Source organism: Ochotona princeps, chromosome 25, assembly GCF_030435755.1.
Source record: "Ochotona princeps isolate mOchPri1 chromosome 25, mOchPri1.hap1, whole genome shotgun sequence".
NCBI classification, from domain to species: domain Eukaryota; kingdom Metazoa; phylum Chordata; class Mammalia; order Lagomorpha; family Ochotonidae; genus Ochotona; species Ochotona princeps.
In genome coordinates, this window is record NC_080856.1 from 2,174,611 (window position 1) to 2,189,899 (window position 15,289).

The 15,289-nt window shown below is 48.4% G+C and overlaps 1 protein-coding gene across 2 annotated transcripts in view; it reads right to left on the reverse strand.

The window, feature by feature from the left end:
- Positions 1-13,586: 13,586 nt before the first annotated feature.
- The window catches only part of MKLN1 (muskelin 1), an 82,425-nt gene continuing 80,722 nt past the window's right edge, over positions 13,587-15,289 (reverse strand). For both annotated transcript variants that reach the window (XM_058681404.1, XM_058681405.1), the window contains one exon: positions 13,587-13,751. In XM_058681404.1, coding sequence (XP_058537387.1) covers positions 13,630-13,751 — 122 coding nt within the window. In that variant the 3' untranslated portion in view covers positions 13,587-13,629. The remainder of the gene's footprint in view (positions 13,752-15,289) is intronic.

Here is a 15,289-nt window from a genome sequence, read left to right on the forward strand (position 1 = left end):
ACTGCTGTCCGCAGAGGCTCCTGAAGGCACAGTGCTTCTGCCCTGCAGTTCAGCGCTCAGCTGGCGGCCCAGCTTGCAGGGCCAGGGTCTGCACAGGTCTCACCTGCGGTCGGCAGTCAGCACGGATGGGTCTTCATGGACAATCCATTGCAACTTTATTCTCCTGCATAGGAAACTCAGGCGCTTTCCAAGTTGCTGAAGGTTTTGTTCTGTTTGCATGTTTTGTTTGCTTTTAATCCAGTCCTCCACTGCCAGAGGCGGAAGCTGAAATGATTGGAGACTTTGAATTAGCTGAGATAAGTCTGAGTGTCCTGTGGCCTCCGAGAGAAGGCGGCCCAGGATGGGCAGCCCACCTTCCGATGTGTGGCTTGCCTGCCCTGGCAGTGGGCTGGGCCGGGTCCCGGGAGGCCGCTGCAGTCAGTCCCTGGTTTCGAGGGGCATCTCAGGGAAGCACAAAGCTATCCGTTCCCGGCATGATGGGCTCGGGCTCAGGCTCGGGCTCGGCGGCCAGCGGCCAGCTGCCATGTAGAACGCAGACAGGTTTAATCTGATGTTCTGAGAAGGGGAACTCCTGCTCAGAATCTTAACCCTTGACCTCAGCCTTTATTGTTCCTGGGCTTGAATCCTCTGGAACCCACAAGGAAGATGGGAAATTGTAGGACAATGGAAATTGTCAGTTCCGGACTAACGCTCCCCCACCTCCCACAGGCCTGGCTGCAGTGTTGCAATGGATCATGACGTTGGGTTCGGGTGAGGCTGGAGCCAGATAGAGGGCGGGTGCCTGGTGGTCTGGTTCCTCTCTGCAGGCTGTGGCAATTTCATCTAGAGGAAAAGGAAGGCCAGAGGTTCAAGAAGGGCCTTCCTCCATTTTCCCAAGACTTAGAGCAATGCCAGGCACCCCCAAGCATCTGGAGGCATGGCAGGTGAACTGTGAAACTGGAGTGCCATCTGTTGGCGCTCTGCTTGCCTGGCCTTAGCGCCTGCCTGGACTCCAGCTTGGAGGCCTTTGGGGAGATGATGGCTGCAGACAGGAGCGGCCTCGCTCTGGAGAGCCAGCGGTGCTTTGGCTGTCCAGGGTGTTCCTTCAGAATCCATCCCTGGCCTTGGGCTTCTCTCACCACTGCGACTGTCACCAGGCCTCCCTGCCCTGCCTCTAGAGGTCCTCTGCCACGTCTTCTGGATTCTAAATGCTGTCTGGTCATCGAGATTCTAGGGGCTGAGCTGAGAGGAAGAGCTATACAAAAAAAGTTGTACCAAAGAGATCAGGAACGCTTTCAGAGGCGTGGTTTCCTAAAGCTACGTGAACCAGGCATTTGCTGGTCTGTGATGGACGGCCCAGTGAGGCCTGCTGCCCTGCAGGTGGAAGTGGTGGTGCCATGGCTCTAATCTCAGCCAGACACCAGACTGCCCCCTCTCGAGAAGGAAAGCTAGCCCAAGTGTCCACCACTTCCCCAGGTGGCTTTTTTTTTTTTTTTGACAATATACTGGAGCAACTTTGAAGAACAGCTTCAAACTGATACATGTAGAAGTAATCTTGATCGTGTAAATACAGTGGTCACGCTTTTAATCTGTCTTGCACTGCTTTAAGTGAATATATTTTGGAAAAAAAAAAAACATTGTGTTAGGAGATGGCGACGCTCTGGGCAGGAGTGTGTACGTCCATCCTGCTAGACATGACGAGTGGTTTCTGCTTTAAGCAGGGAATGCTTTGTAACAAGGCGAGCAGGTGACTGAGGTCTGTCTTGTAGAGGGTTGGAGTCAACCTAGAATGGTTGAAACGGGACCAGTCCAGTGAGACACGGAGGTCCGCTCTAACCTTCCTGAGCCCGAAGGATGGAAAGCTGCAGCAGTGGCTGCCCAGTGCCATGTGCCTCAGTTTGGTGGCTCAAAGATTGCCACTTGGAAGGAATTCCCCCAAGCTCTGCCCCGAGGAGGGCCAGGGAGAAAATGCAGACAACGGGACCTCTAGGCCACGGCTTCCTCCCGTGAGGACTGAGTCTGTGATGTCAATGGTGGGTTCTGGCAACTTCCACCAGCAAGACCCAGGCCAGAGGGAACCACGGCCCAGCTTTTGTCACTGTCCCCACTGAATCCCTCAGGTCTACTGACACCCAACACTAAGGGCGAGGAGGGCATTGCTACTTGATCTCTTTATTGTATTATTATTATTATTATTATTATTGTTAAGCAATGTTAAACACTCTACCCGGGAGACTGGGGAAAGCAGATGTCTTAGCGGACAGGGGTCTGAAATACACTGGATTTTGTGAGGAAATTTGTTTGTAAAGACTTATAATTATTGCATTTTCTTACAAAAATATATTTTGGAAAATTGTACACTATTAAAGTGCTTTTGTGTAAGCTGGCTCACACTGTTTTTGCTGATTGCCTTCGGTCTGGTGCGTGCTGGAGCCTCATCTCGGCACCTGAGCTAAGTCCCCTGCGTAGTCACCCCTGCTGAGCTGGGACGGGGTGAGAGCCGTGGCGAATCGAAGGAAAAGCAGAAGTGAAGTGGCAGCAGAGTCCACCTAACCTCGGGCTCTCAGAGAACTCGGGCCCTGGTCTCCAGAGACACTTTTTAATATAATAAAGCAGCTATTCAAAAGGCGGAAAGAGACCTTTCAGTTTGTTGGTTCACTCGCCAATGGCAACAGTGGGGTGCTCCATCTGGGTCTCCACGGGTGGCTGGGAGCCAAATACGTGGGCATCTTTCACTGCCTTCCCAGGTGCCGAGGCAGGGAGAAGGATGGGAAGTGGAGCAGCTGGGACTTGAACCAGCACTCCTGGGGGATGCTGGAATGGTAGGCTGTGGCCACAGTTTAGCCTTGCCCTGAAACAAGGGAGAACACATCTGTGGCTCAGTCTGCCTGGCCTCTTGAGCTGCCCTGTTAGCTGCAGGAGTGGGCATTCCCTCTGGGATGACTCACAAGCTTACTTGGGAATCCCATGTCTTGACTAAGTCCTTGTTGGTGCTTAAATTCCAACAACTACCAAATACATTTCTGGAATGCTCAACTACTGTTAGTTTTCTTTCATGCAGAGTTCTGAAAAGCATTGAGCACCCTGGAGTTATGCCAGAGTCGGGCTGACGCATTTTGCGGTTGCCCTCGGGACTGTGCTAAGGACACAGGAGTGGCCTGCCCAGGCACCGTCAGCAGACTGACTCACAGCTTCCCGTGGGCCACAAGTTGGACTTAGGGCTCCATGCTCTTCCCAAGGAGGCCCTCGACCCGGCTCCGCTTTCTGATTTGCCAACCGAGGTGTGCTCGGCTGCCATCTTAAACTTGTTCTACCTCTTTGCCACTCGCAACCTTATTCTGTAAGCTCCTCCCCAAACCACTCATCCCAAGGGAAAAATAAGGACTAGACTAGCTGCTCTCACAGACACTGGTGACAAATGGTGTGCAGGCCACTTTACAGAATCTGCCAGATGTTGGCTAGACAGATGGAGAAAGTGAGGAAGAGGTAAGACTGCCCAATGCTATACGGAAGTTATTGGTGGATCTGGAAATGAGGACAAGGATTCCCGACTCCTGGGTGACCCATCCTGCGGCCTGGCATGCATGCTAACCACATTGCCAAGTGTCCTCCCCTTCCCTGAGGCCACAAAGAGCCCCGGTCTCCACTCTTTCCTTTCTCCAACACATGCAGAAGGCAAAGGAGGAAGCGACACAGCAGAGACACTAAGGCCAAGGCAGCGTGGGAGACCAGGTGACCACCCAGGCCCCTCTCTCCAGCGACCACCCAGGCCCCTCTCTCCAGCGACCACCCAGGCCCCTCTCTCCAGCGACCACCCAGGCCCCTCTCTCCAGCGACACCCTCAGGGCCTGTAGTGACGAAGCTAACAGCACTTGTCCTTCCAGCTTTTTAAATATATATATACATATTTATATATACATATAAAATATATATATATATATATAATTTTTTTTTAATTGGAAAGGCAGATTTAGAGAGAGGAGAGTCCGAAAGATCTTCATTTCACTAGTTCACTTCCCAAATGGCCAACGGCTAGAACTGAGTTGATCAGAAACCAGGAGTCGGGAGCCAGGAGCTTCCTCCAGGTCTCCCACATGTGTATAGGAACCCAAGGCTTTGAGCCGTCCTTGACCGCTTTTCCAGGCTGCAGGCAGGGAGCTGGATGGGAGGTGGGGCCACTGGGACATGAACCAGCACCCATATGGGATCTCAGCACACCCACGTGGGATCTCAGCACACAAGTGAGGCTTTAGCCACTGAGTGTTGGGCCTTCTTCAGTTTCTACCGACTGGTAGTACTTAGAGCTGACTCCAGTACGGGCCCACGTGGCCATCTCCCTCCTGGAGTTGAATCGCCCTTCCGGGGCAAGCGCGGATGCCCATCCTCTGGAGCTCTCTGTGTTCCTGCCCCGTGGAGGAGCTGGCAGCTCAGCCAAAGTCAGCCCAAGCCACCTGTGACAAACAGATGAGGGTGGAGCCCCAAGTTCTGGAGGGGCAGAGCCCCACGTTCTGGTGCATTCTCCACACAGCTCTTTACCTCCCCACTGCACCTCATGCATTCCCATTTTGAAAACAAACACCGGCCTGGCACAGGAACCTAGTAGCTGAAGTCCTTACCCTTGCATGCACCGGAATCCCATATGGACTCTGGTTCGTATCCCAGCGGCCCATTTCCCACCCAGTTCCCTGTGTGTGGCCTAGGAAAGCAGTCGAGGATGGCCCAAGGACTTGGGACCCTGCACCTGTGTGAGAGACCTGGAAGAGGCTCCTGGCTCCTGGCTTCGGATTGGTGCAGTTCCGGCCATTGCGGCCGCTTGAGGAATCAACAGAAGGAAGATCTTCCTCTTTGTCTCTCCTCTCTGTATATCTGAATTTTCAATGAAAAATAAAATCTTAAAAAAAAAGACATGTAACTTTCGAGCAACACTGAAAGTATACCCTAGAACTGAGAAATATGCAGTGAAATATAGATTTGATTAAGTCAATTTGGAATGAAATAAATGGACAAGTCAGCCCAGAATGCAGGCTCCAAAGCCCAGAGCATCAGAGCTAAGGCTGGCCTGGTTCCTGGGGGTTCAAGCGGAGCACACCCACTGCCCGGACCAGCAAGCACCTGTTGGCAGCTGTTCGCCTTCTCCAGGTTTACCTTCTCCAGGTTACCTTGCCGCTGCATCGGGGACGGAGACAGGAGTTCTTCCCAACTTGGCAAATGTCCGAGTTCTCTTCCTTTAGTATCTTCCTGTGTTTAATTTCCTATCTCAGTCCAGTATCCTCTTGTAGTTCCTAACCTACAAAAAGACCTGGTAGAAAAAGAATGTAGAAACAGTCCACGTTTCCAACTATAAAATAAAGCTGGCCATTAACAGCAGACGGAACAACTGCCCCGTGTCCTTTAGAAATGGCAGCATTCTCTGGGCCCGAGAGCTGAACCGGGACTTCCTCGTTTCAGCAGTATCTCACAGGGAACCCCCAAGGCCCTGCTACAGGGTCACGCTCCACCTCCGGGAGCCTGCAGGCCTAACTTTTTGAGGGAAAAACACAATTATAGAAGCAAACAGGCAAACACAGGAGACCGCGTAAGGTCCATATATAGCTTTTAATTAAGAAAATGAACAAAATACATTCTTTCTGCATATGTACATCACACACAACAGAATTCTACAATTGCGATGTTCCGCAGCTCACTCAGTTCACTTCTTCACAAAGTAGTGTTAACACATTTACCAAACCTGGGATCAGAAATTTATATGTACTAAAAAAAAGAAACACCTCCCCCCCACATACACACACAAAACAAAAAACCATCCAAATTCTAAAAAGTTCACATGACTGGACCAAAGACAAAGCAGTGAGATCAGGAGGGAACAGGGAAGACTGCCAACAGCGATGATGTCAGGACAGACCTAGCACACAGCAGGCGCCTCACGCTCCAGCTAGCTGCTGCCCTGACTTCTTCCGTCTCCGGGACTTGAGCACACGAACCCAAGCCCATGGAGTTTCCTCCACACACTAGCAAGAGGATCATCCATGATACAACTGGTTCTGGGCCAGCCTTTCGATGCTTAGCTGGTATGAGGAAAAACACAGCTTTGAAAGACATCTGCTTAAGCCTGGTGAGGGACTCCAGCTCCAGCGCACCAGCAAGGACAGCCATATAAAAAGTCACTCGGGAATGCAAGCCTCATGCTGTGGGTTAACTCCACTTTCCCTTAAAGACACATTGAGGTTTAATTAAAAACATCAGTTGGGTCTCAGGGATGAGACTTGCAATGACCGGAATAACGCAGCTCCCGCAGAGCCCAGGTAGTAACACAAGACCCACATGCGCAGGACTGTTTCGGCGTGTCCAGGGAAGGAAGGGCGGTGGGCAGGGGCAAGTGCTAGCGCGCTGGGGCTTCTACCTACAGCTAAGCCAATGAGGAAAAACTGTGCTAGAGCTGTCTGCTTTCCATAACCCCTCCCCAGTTTACCATGTTGTCTAGTCACGTAAGGAAACCAAGGAAAGAAAATAAACTCTCATTGATTAACAGAGTTCCTCCTTCGTCACACTTAGCTATTTGGTCTGACAAGTGCATTTTTATAATCAAAACAATCAGCCATTGTTATTAAAGGCCATGAAAGGTCTGACACATTCTGCAGCTTTCAAATGAGCTGGTGCTGCAAGGACTCGCTCCTGGCCCAGGCACTACCCTCATCAGAAGCCATCCACAGCATGCGGAGACAGGTCTGCAAAGAAGGGCTGGCGGTGTGGACGGACGGAGCTGTCTTCTCGATTTACTTTCCAATCCACACCGGGTTCTGCAACGTATCTTTACATCTAGTCAACCAGTGCTTCCAATTTGTAAGAAAAGTCTAACGTTTTTCTCAAGCTGCTTATCAACATACTATTTTGGAAAGACAGAAGATTGGTTCTAAGGTTGTGAGTGGCAAAGACATTGTTAACTTGGCCTTCCCACGCTCTTCTAGGCTAGAGACTCCACCGCATCAGCTTCGGGAAGGAGTTGCATTAAGAAGGAAGCACAAAGATGTACACAGGTTTTCATACTGAGATCTGCTCACAGAGAATGTCACATTATTATGTGATGTCTTAACAGAGCTGAGGAATATAGAGGTAATAAAAGTAATACTACATAACCTAATTAATTTACTTCACTTCAAAAGACACTGCACACAAACCAAAAACAATCACAACATCACTTGCCCAGGCTAAATGTACTGCTTAGGAAAGAAAATTACATTTATCTTGCCGGATGGACTGCTCTATGATGAAGGGAGAAAACTGTTGATCACTGGTTAGTTGCCACAATCAATTTTCTAGGAAAGGAAAAAACAAAATCCCAAGGAGATGACATACTTGGCGTCTGGAAGTTTCTTCCCTATCAGAAGGCCATTCATACCCACCCTTATATTTTCTGGCCTTTGGTATTCCATTGCATTTGGGATCTGCCTTATAACGGCTTTCGTGTCTTCTAACTTTATATTTGGTGCTTCCGTGAGCACAGTTAACTGGTGTGTACAGAACTCCCATGAAAAACGTAAAGCTACACAATCCTGTCCTCGTTGCCTCCTTCAGCTCCAGAAGGAAACCCAGCGACTGCACGGCAGCGTGCACCCCGCCACCGCGGCGTCGGACGCCAGGCCCCAACGGACACCCCCGCACTCCACCCCACACAGGAGCAACAGATGGACCGAAGGAGCCCTGCTGGCGACCGCCTCTACCAAAACTACTGCACAGATGCACAGATACTTCAAGAAAAAACCTGAATGAATACTTCTAGTGCCAAGCCCTGAGGATAATTCTCTGCAAAGCAAACAAACAGAAACCTTTGGGAGTCCATTCAATTAAATTTAAAGCATGGAAACTAGTAACATCAATTCATTTCTGTATGGGTTTCTGTCATACATTAAGTTCCAATTTTCTATTTAAATTTATACGTGACAGGTAGACAGACACTAGATCTCCCATGTGTGAGGGCTGGGCTGAACCTGGGCGCTCAGGACTCCAGGTCTCCCCTGTAGGATGCTGATTCCCAGGCAGGGAACCAATGAGAAGCTGGAATGAGCAGCAGGGCGGGATCAGGCTCTCACATGGGGTGCAACATCCCTAAGAGTGGCTCAAGCACTGTGCCTAACACCCCCTTCATAACTCACATGGTCAGAAAAGGAATCCCATACCACGGAAGAAACAACACTGCCAGACACCAAGGCGGCTCTGTTGGGACTTGCTAACCAACGAGAACGGTGCCCAGGCTGGCTACCAGAGCAGCTCTGCCTGTGCACACAGCTCTGCTCACACCCCACTCCGAGCTTCCTCCTCCCAGTGCACTGGGCGCTCGGTAGTACTGAATGAAACTGAACACTGATCTGCTCAGGCTGGTACCTGGATGGCAGAGAGCTCAGACACCTAATGCTCCCGTCTCCCTTTGCTCCTCTAGTTCTGATCCTGAGGTTTAATACTTCCAAGTAAAAACGTCTGGGACAGGCAAAGACAGACATTGCACGAAAATGTTAACCAGTTCACTGAGGCTCTCTGAACAGCAGGTGATACAAGGAAGACAAGATTTAATAATTTGTTGAGTCCTTTCTTAAAACTGATCTACTTCCCTGTCCAACACCCTCCCCTGCAATCACTGTTGACTCTGTCACCCTGACAACAGCCACGGAAAACTCTGTGTCCAGCAAGCAGAGCAACACTTGAGAACACAGCAGCGATATTAGCAAACTTCATTCAGAAGTTCAACACCGCCCGACAGCACAACGGGCGAAGGTGGGTTCCACAGGAGCTGCTGCTCTCTGTAACCCGAGACAACCAGTGTAGCTTCCGGTGACTGGGGATGACGGAGTCAGAATGGTCATTTGGAATTGGGGTTCAATGAACAGTCTTCAGGGGAAGGGACAATCTTTAAGGCTACACTACCTTATTCAAGAAAAACATGAATAGCAACCATTTCATGGTAATCGAAGCTATTCCTAATATTTATATCAGGAACTGAAAATCAATTCTTAACACAAATTCCAGATTCAATAGGAAATTAATGCTGTTCATAGGAGGTGGGGACAAAAAAACAGGTTACAAATATCATGAAAGACTACAGGCAAATGGAAGCATGTGCTGGCATGCCGAATTCTGTGAGCTCTCTTATAAAAACTGTCTTCACCAACAGTTCTTCGACAATGTTTCCCATAGCTAGGAAAGAATATCTAGATGGGTCTTCCATTAAAGCTGCCACAGGGATGGGCCTCTGTCTTATGGTTAAAACACAGTCACAACGTCCGAGTGCCAGCTCCCAGTGAGGACTGGAGGAGGCAGCAGGTGACAGCCATAGTGGCTGGCTCCATGGTACCCACTCACGAGACCCACCCTGAGTTCCTGGCTCCCGCCCGGCCACCCAGGTCTCAGGGCATCTGGACAACGACATCACTGCATGGAAGTGTCGGGCATCTGGCAATGATGTCACTGCACGGGAGCATGGGGCATCTGGGCAATGACATCACTGCACAGGAGCATGGGGCATCTGGCAATGACATCACTGCACGGGAGCATGGGGCATCTGGGCAGTGACATCACTGCACGGGAGCATGGGGCATCTGGGCAATGACGTCACTGCATGGGAGCATCGGGCATCTGGCAATGACGTCACTGCACAGGAGCACGGGGCCTTTGGCAATGACGTTACTGCACGGGAGCATGGGGCATCTGGCAATGACATCACTGCACGGGAGCGTCGGGGCATCTGGACAATGATGTCACTGCACGGGAGTGGGTGCAACTTTTTTTTAAAGAAAAGGTTGCCACAGCAATGATCACTATTCCCAAATAAAAACATTATTCAAATATTTTTTACTGCAATATCTAAAAGTTATTAATTCTATAATATATATTTTTAATTTTACTAATTCGTATCATAAACAGCTAGTATGTAGAACATATTTGTACCAGAATGATTGATCTTTTTTTCAAACAGAGCAGTTAGTGTTTCTAAGCAACACTACAGGAATCCTAATAGTCGATGATTGTAATAGTCAAAATGCAGTACTAGTCCGAAAGCCAAGGTAAACAATTCACACTATTTGGTGAGTAGGAGGAAACGAAGGTTCAAAAAATAAAATGAAATCTCTGAAACAGCATTTAAAGCAATAAAGACTTGGTGAACAAAATTCAATATATTGCACTAGCAAGTCCTTCCTCCCTGCCCCATGACGAGAACATCACTCAGACCAGCTGACTCCTGATTCCTTCAACCAATCCAAAAACTTGTCCCTTCAGCGGACGGACCTCTGAGCTGGAATAACCAAGTCATCACGGCCTTAAACACATCGCAAGTGTTACTTGACTAAAATAAAACAAAGAATACTTTAGATAAGAGTCCAAAGATTTCACCTGTAAGTACGCCCCCAAGCGGATGCAGTCAGTCCTTTCTCTGGGACTACAAGCTGCTTCTGGGGAAGCCAGCACATTCTAAATCAAGGACAAGGGACTTGCGGAAAACTCCCTTGAGAGCTTACACGATGGCCTAAGACTGCCGACAGACATGGATTTTGAAGCAAACAAGGGTTGGAAAGGCACATTTTTGAAAACAAAGACCAGCTTACTTTCTGCAGAGTACACAGTGTAACCTTCCCCTCCCACAGCAATCACTGGCACCCCAATTCTTACCTGTTTTGAAAAGTGTAACCTGCTCAGGAATTGTCCAGAATGGAAGCCGAGACTTGGCAGGAAGTCACATCACCCCCAACCACGCAGTGCACTCCCTGGAGTGTTAGGCACAATTCCATGGCAAATCCCTCATGCGATTACCACGGAATTTAATACAACTCACAAAAACAGATTAGGAACAGATTTCTTTCTGAAGTGTTTTTGGGTTATTCTCAACCTCTCACTAAATGACTAGGTGCCTCGAGCTAGTCTTCATTTGTAATTTATATTTTAAGTGAAAGCATTAACGGGTCTCTCCGGTGACACTTGGAGGGTCAATGTGCAGAGGCTCACGGCCTGGGGACTGTTCTTACACAGTAGTATTTCACTCAAGAACAGAGTTTTTAAGCACTTGAACCAATCACCACGCTCCCGAATTGACAAGATGCAGGGATGTTGTTTTCTAGTAGCTTTTACTTATTAGACATGGTCGGGTCAGTTTCAGTCTCAAGCATGACCTTGACAAAGGTTAACACTGTCAGCTTGGGCTCACAGGAAGGCACCCACGTCGGGATCCCTTTACCGTGGAGTGCTATGCTTTTAATGAATCCAATGAGCGAATCAAACCAAGTGAGGTTTCTGTCACTCCACAAGATAAATTGCAAATGCACTCAAAGGCTCTTGCAAACCAGATCGTTCCTCATACAGCACAGGCACCACAAGAAATATCAGATCTACTGTATTTCTGATTGAAAAAATATATTTCCCGGGACAAAGAAACGGGAAAGTGGTTGAGCTAGGGATTAAACCAAGCAACCGTGTCCTGACAGTCAATGTGTCTAAAGCATCAGCTAGTATCTTCAAATCTGGACCAAAATCAAAGAACTCTTACGTAGGAAATTATATATATACTTAGTTAACTAAAAAATAACTTGTTTATGTAAATACAGTGTACTAAATCTGTAAGTACACTTCTAGAATTCTTGGAAATGTGCAGTTTCTCACCGAGTGCCCCTTGGTCAGGGACACACAGGCACTGCGTCCTCTGCAGTCAACCCAGCAGGGCCCATCAAACCCCACAGGACAGACGCTGCTGCAGCTCGTTAATCCCACCTCGGTAACACCAAATGGTTCCCCAGGATTCCATTCAATTTAAACATTGTAATGGGCAAAAAACCATCCAAAAATGAAGGGAGAAAATTTTAGCTAAACAAAAGGAGAGAAGATGAAATTAAAAGAAGCGTATATTTATTTAAAGCATATATTTAAAACAAAAAGATGTGATTTGGAAAACAAAATCATGGCGGTCAAGAGTTGGGCTTCCTTCCAATAACGTGCGTCTGGGGCACCCCTGAAAGGTCACGAAGCACGAGGACCAGAGGGCAGAGGGCAGAGGGCAGCAGGCTTCATCTGGTTGCTGTTTCACAGTGCCGGAACTCACAGGAAGCAGAACCAGAGCTTTTCAAGGTCAGTCAAGGTCAGCCTGCCAACCTGATCTGCACCAATCTTCACAAAATGAGACTCAGCTGGCGACAATGTTAGCCTAGTATTTTCTGGTTCTGGAACATTACTCCAGGAGAATCATGTTATGGAACTATACAGTTATGTAAGTAAACTGTATTTACTGAACTGATGATCAGCTGGTCACGCTGCGTATGCAGTTACCTTATGGATCCTCCAGACACAGCAGGCACTGCCTGTGGAATAAACCCCCGTTGACTGCAGCGCCAATGGCTCAAGCTAGAACTGGCAAACACTTCTCTCGGAGAGCCAGGCCTCTCTCCCTTTCCAGTTCCTGCGTCTCTCCGTCTGCAGAGCTGCCTGACAGACACCCACCATGGGTGCCGAGCTGGCTACAGCATGGTGGCGAGGAGTTGCGGACAGCACACTGTCAGGGCAAATGTGAAGACCAGCTGGATTCCCTAAACTGCAGACCACAGCACCTCACCTCTATCTTCTGTGCAAAAGCGAACCTTAGAGTTGTGGCAAAAAATCAACAGTCATGGCCTCCTTCCTATTCAAAGAAAAAAGTTTTCTCCATTTAAAAAGTACTAAGTGAACTGCAGTCAGCTGCATACCAGTGGAAATCAAACCACTACTTGTCAATACATGAGTGCAGAGAAGCTGATGTAGGGAGCCAACGTGCACGGAGGTCAACTCCAGCAGTGGGCTAAGGCGGCCTCCACCCGAGCCCATGGGTCGTCTCCCACGAGCATGGGCTCACTGTCCTCCGCGCTGGCTAGACACCTCACAGCTCTCCAGCTCGGGAGTAGGTTCCAAACTCGCTTCTCAGCTTACAGGTTCTGTGACTTCGAGCCAGAGGGCACCTCGGATCCGCTCTGAGAAGCACCGCTAGAGAAACATTCTACACTGACCTCAGCTGGGCGTCCCGGACCATCCTGGATTTTGTTTGTTCTACAGCAAAGAGTGCAAATGTGAGCTCTCTACTCTGCCTGTTCTTAATGTGCGACAACACTGACACGCACATCACGTTCACATACAGCCACCGTGGCGCAAATACTACACACCTGCTGGGAATGAAGTCTATGCGGCAACGAGCAACACATTTACAAGCAGTTGTGTGATGTGAGATAAAGTGAAATTGGAAGGAAAGAGAGCTAGCCAAAAAACCCAACCACAAAGTCCAAAAATCCTTGAGCACTGAGTAGTTAATCGGGCGCAGCTTCCGAAATTTAAAAAAAAGGAAAAGTGTAAAAGTCAGGGGAGGGTAGACCGCCCAGTTTTTTCCTTTATATTGATTAATTCTTGAAGGTTAAAGTAAGAAAAATATATGTATGTATTTAAATGGAAAGTATACCAATTTCACTTTATTAGCCTAGTTTGGGATAGGATGAGGCGGAGGGGTTGCGGTCTGGCAGGAGAGAAGAGGATTAAACTTGGGAGGGTGGAGATCCCTTCCCAGCTCTGCCACGGGCTTCAGCCAGGGCAGCCCAGGTCGCCACCGAGACTGGCCGCTGACCGCCTCCTGCTGAGCGTGCGTCTCCAGAAGCGGCCTTACAGCGTGATGAGGTCCACCAAGTTGCCTTTAGGAGGAGTCATGCTGTCAGGAAAGAAATTGACTAAGGTGTCAAAGAGCTGAGTTCTCTGAGCATAGGTGTGATCCACATCGGAAAAGCCTGGTGAAAGAGAGAGAAAACAGAAACTCATCCACTGTGTTTAAAACCCAGCCTGTCACAGAAAAGCTCACAGAAACCAACAGCAATGAACAACGGAAAACACCCAAGCCCGCGCAGGTTCTCTGATGGTTCCCACTTGCACTGCCTGCCTGTGTGCTCAGGTGCACTGGCCTGTCCTCTGGGCTGGGAGCCCTTCTTTGTCCTCAGCTGTATATCCGTTAACCCGTTCACTTCCGGGTTATTGTGCAGGTCCCATGAAAGGGGCCGAAAGGATGGGCACCTTCAACACTGGCACAATGGCAAGATGACCCCTCTCCTCTGCTAGCGATCCCTAAGAAAATTATACCCTTCTTTTATACTTATTTTTTTGGATAATACAAATGTAAAAAGTCTAAATAAAAGGGGTCTTTAGAAAGTGGTCTAAAAATCACGAAGGCCGAGCGTGAGCCAGCAGCGTGTACACCACACGTCCAGGACACAGGAGCCACTGCCCACTTATGGTGCTGTGCCCAGCTTCTAAGCCAGGCACAGATGGCAGAGCAGAGGACCACTGGCACCTAGGGAGACATCAGCAAGCAGACATTCTGAAAGGCAGGTTCACTCCAGCCAGGGGAACACTCGGTGACACGACCCATCCCTAAGAGCAGCCGGCACATTGATCTTGCTGTCCCATTTCTTAAGCACAAATAAGGTACATAGATGACAAAGGAAATGGCTTTCCTCCTTTCTGGAATGGCTGAGACGTAGGAGCCGTACTGAATCTCATCGGATGCAGACGCACAGCCATCAAGACCTCCCTGTACTGTAACTCATACGAAGTGAAGACTGTTTCAAGTTGGACTGTCATTCAATTTAGAACACATTTTTAAGCCCAATCTGTTTTTCTTCCGTAAAGGCCAGGAATATAATGGAACATTGTCAAAGACAACAATTTCCTGGAAGGAACATAAAAAATGCCTCCAAAACAACATGTTCCTTTATTTTTTAAAACATTTTTATTTACTTGTTTTTATTTTACTCAAAAGGCAAACAGACAGAGATCTTCCCTCTGGTGGTTCACTAGCCAAACACCTCAGCTGTCATCCGCTGCCTCCCAGGGAGCCAGATTTGCTCAGGCACTTCAGAGCAGCATCTCCACCAGGAAGCAAACACCTCTCTCTTCGTTTCTTACAAGTTTATTGTTTCAAATACAAAAGAAAATGTTTATTTCTTTGAACTAAGGTTAAGATTCACCAGGCCTACTATCTATGTTAGAAGTAAACACAGTGAAATACTCCAAATATTAGTGAAGATCATCATCTCTGAATGGTGAGAAACTTCTTCTGCTACGGTTTTCTGAATTTTCTAAATTCCTCCATTTCCAACTTCAAACTCAGAAAAGTTTCAGCAATAATACAGCAAACACTCAAATACTGTTCACCTGGATTCATCAACTAACATTTTGTGAAATGTTTGTTGAGTGTGTGTGTCTCTGTGTGTGTGTGGTGTGTACCCAATCAATCTTTTTGTGGAACTGATAAAAAGTCAATTGTAGGCAT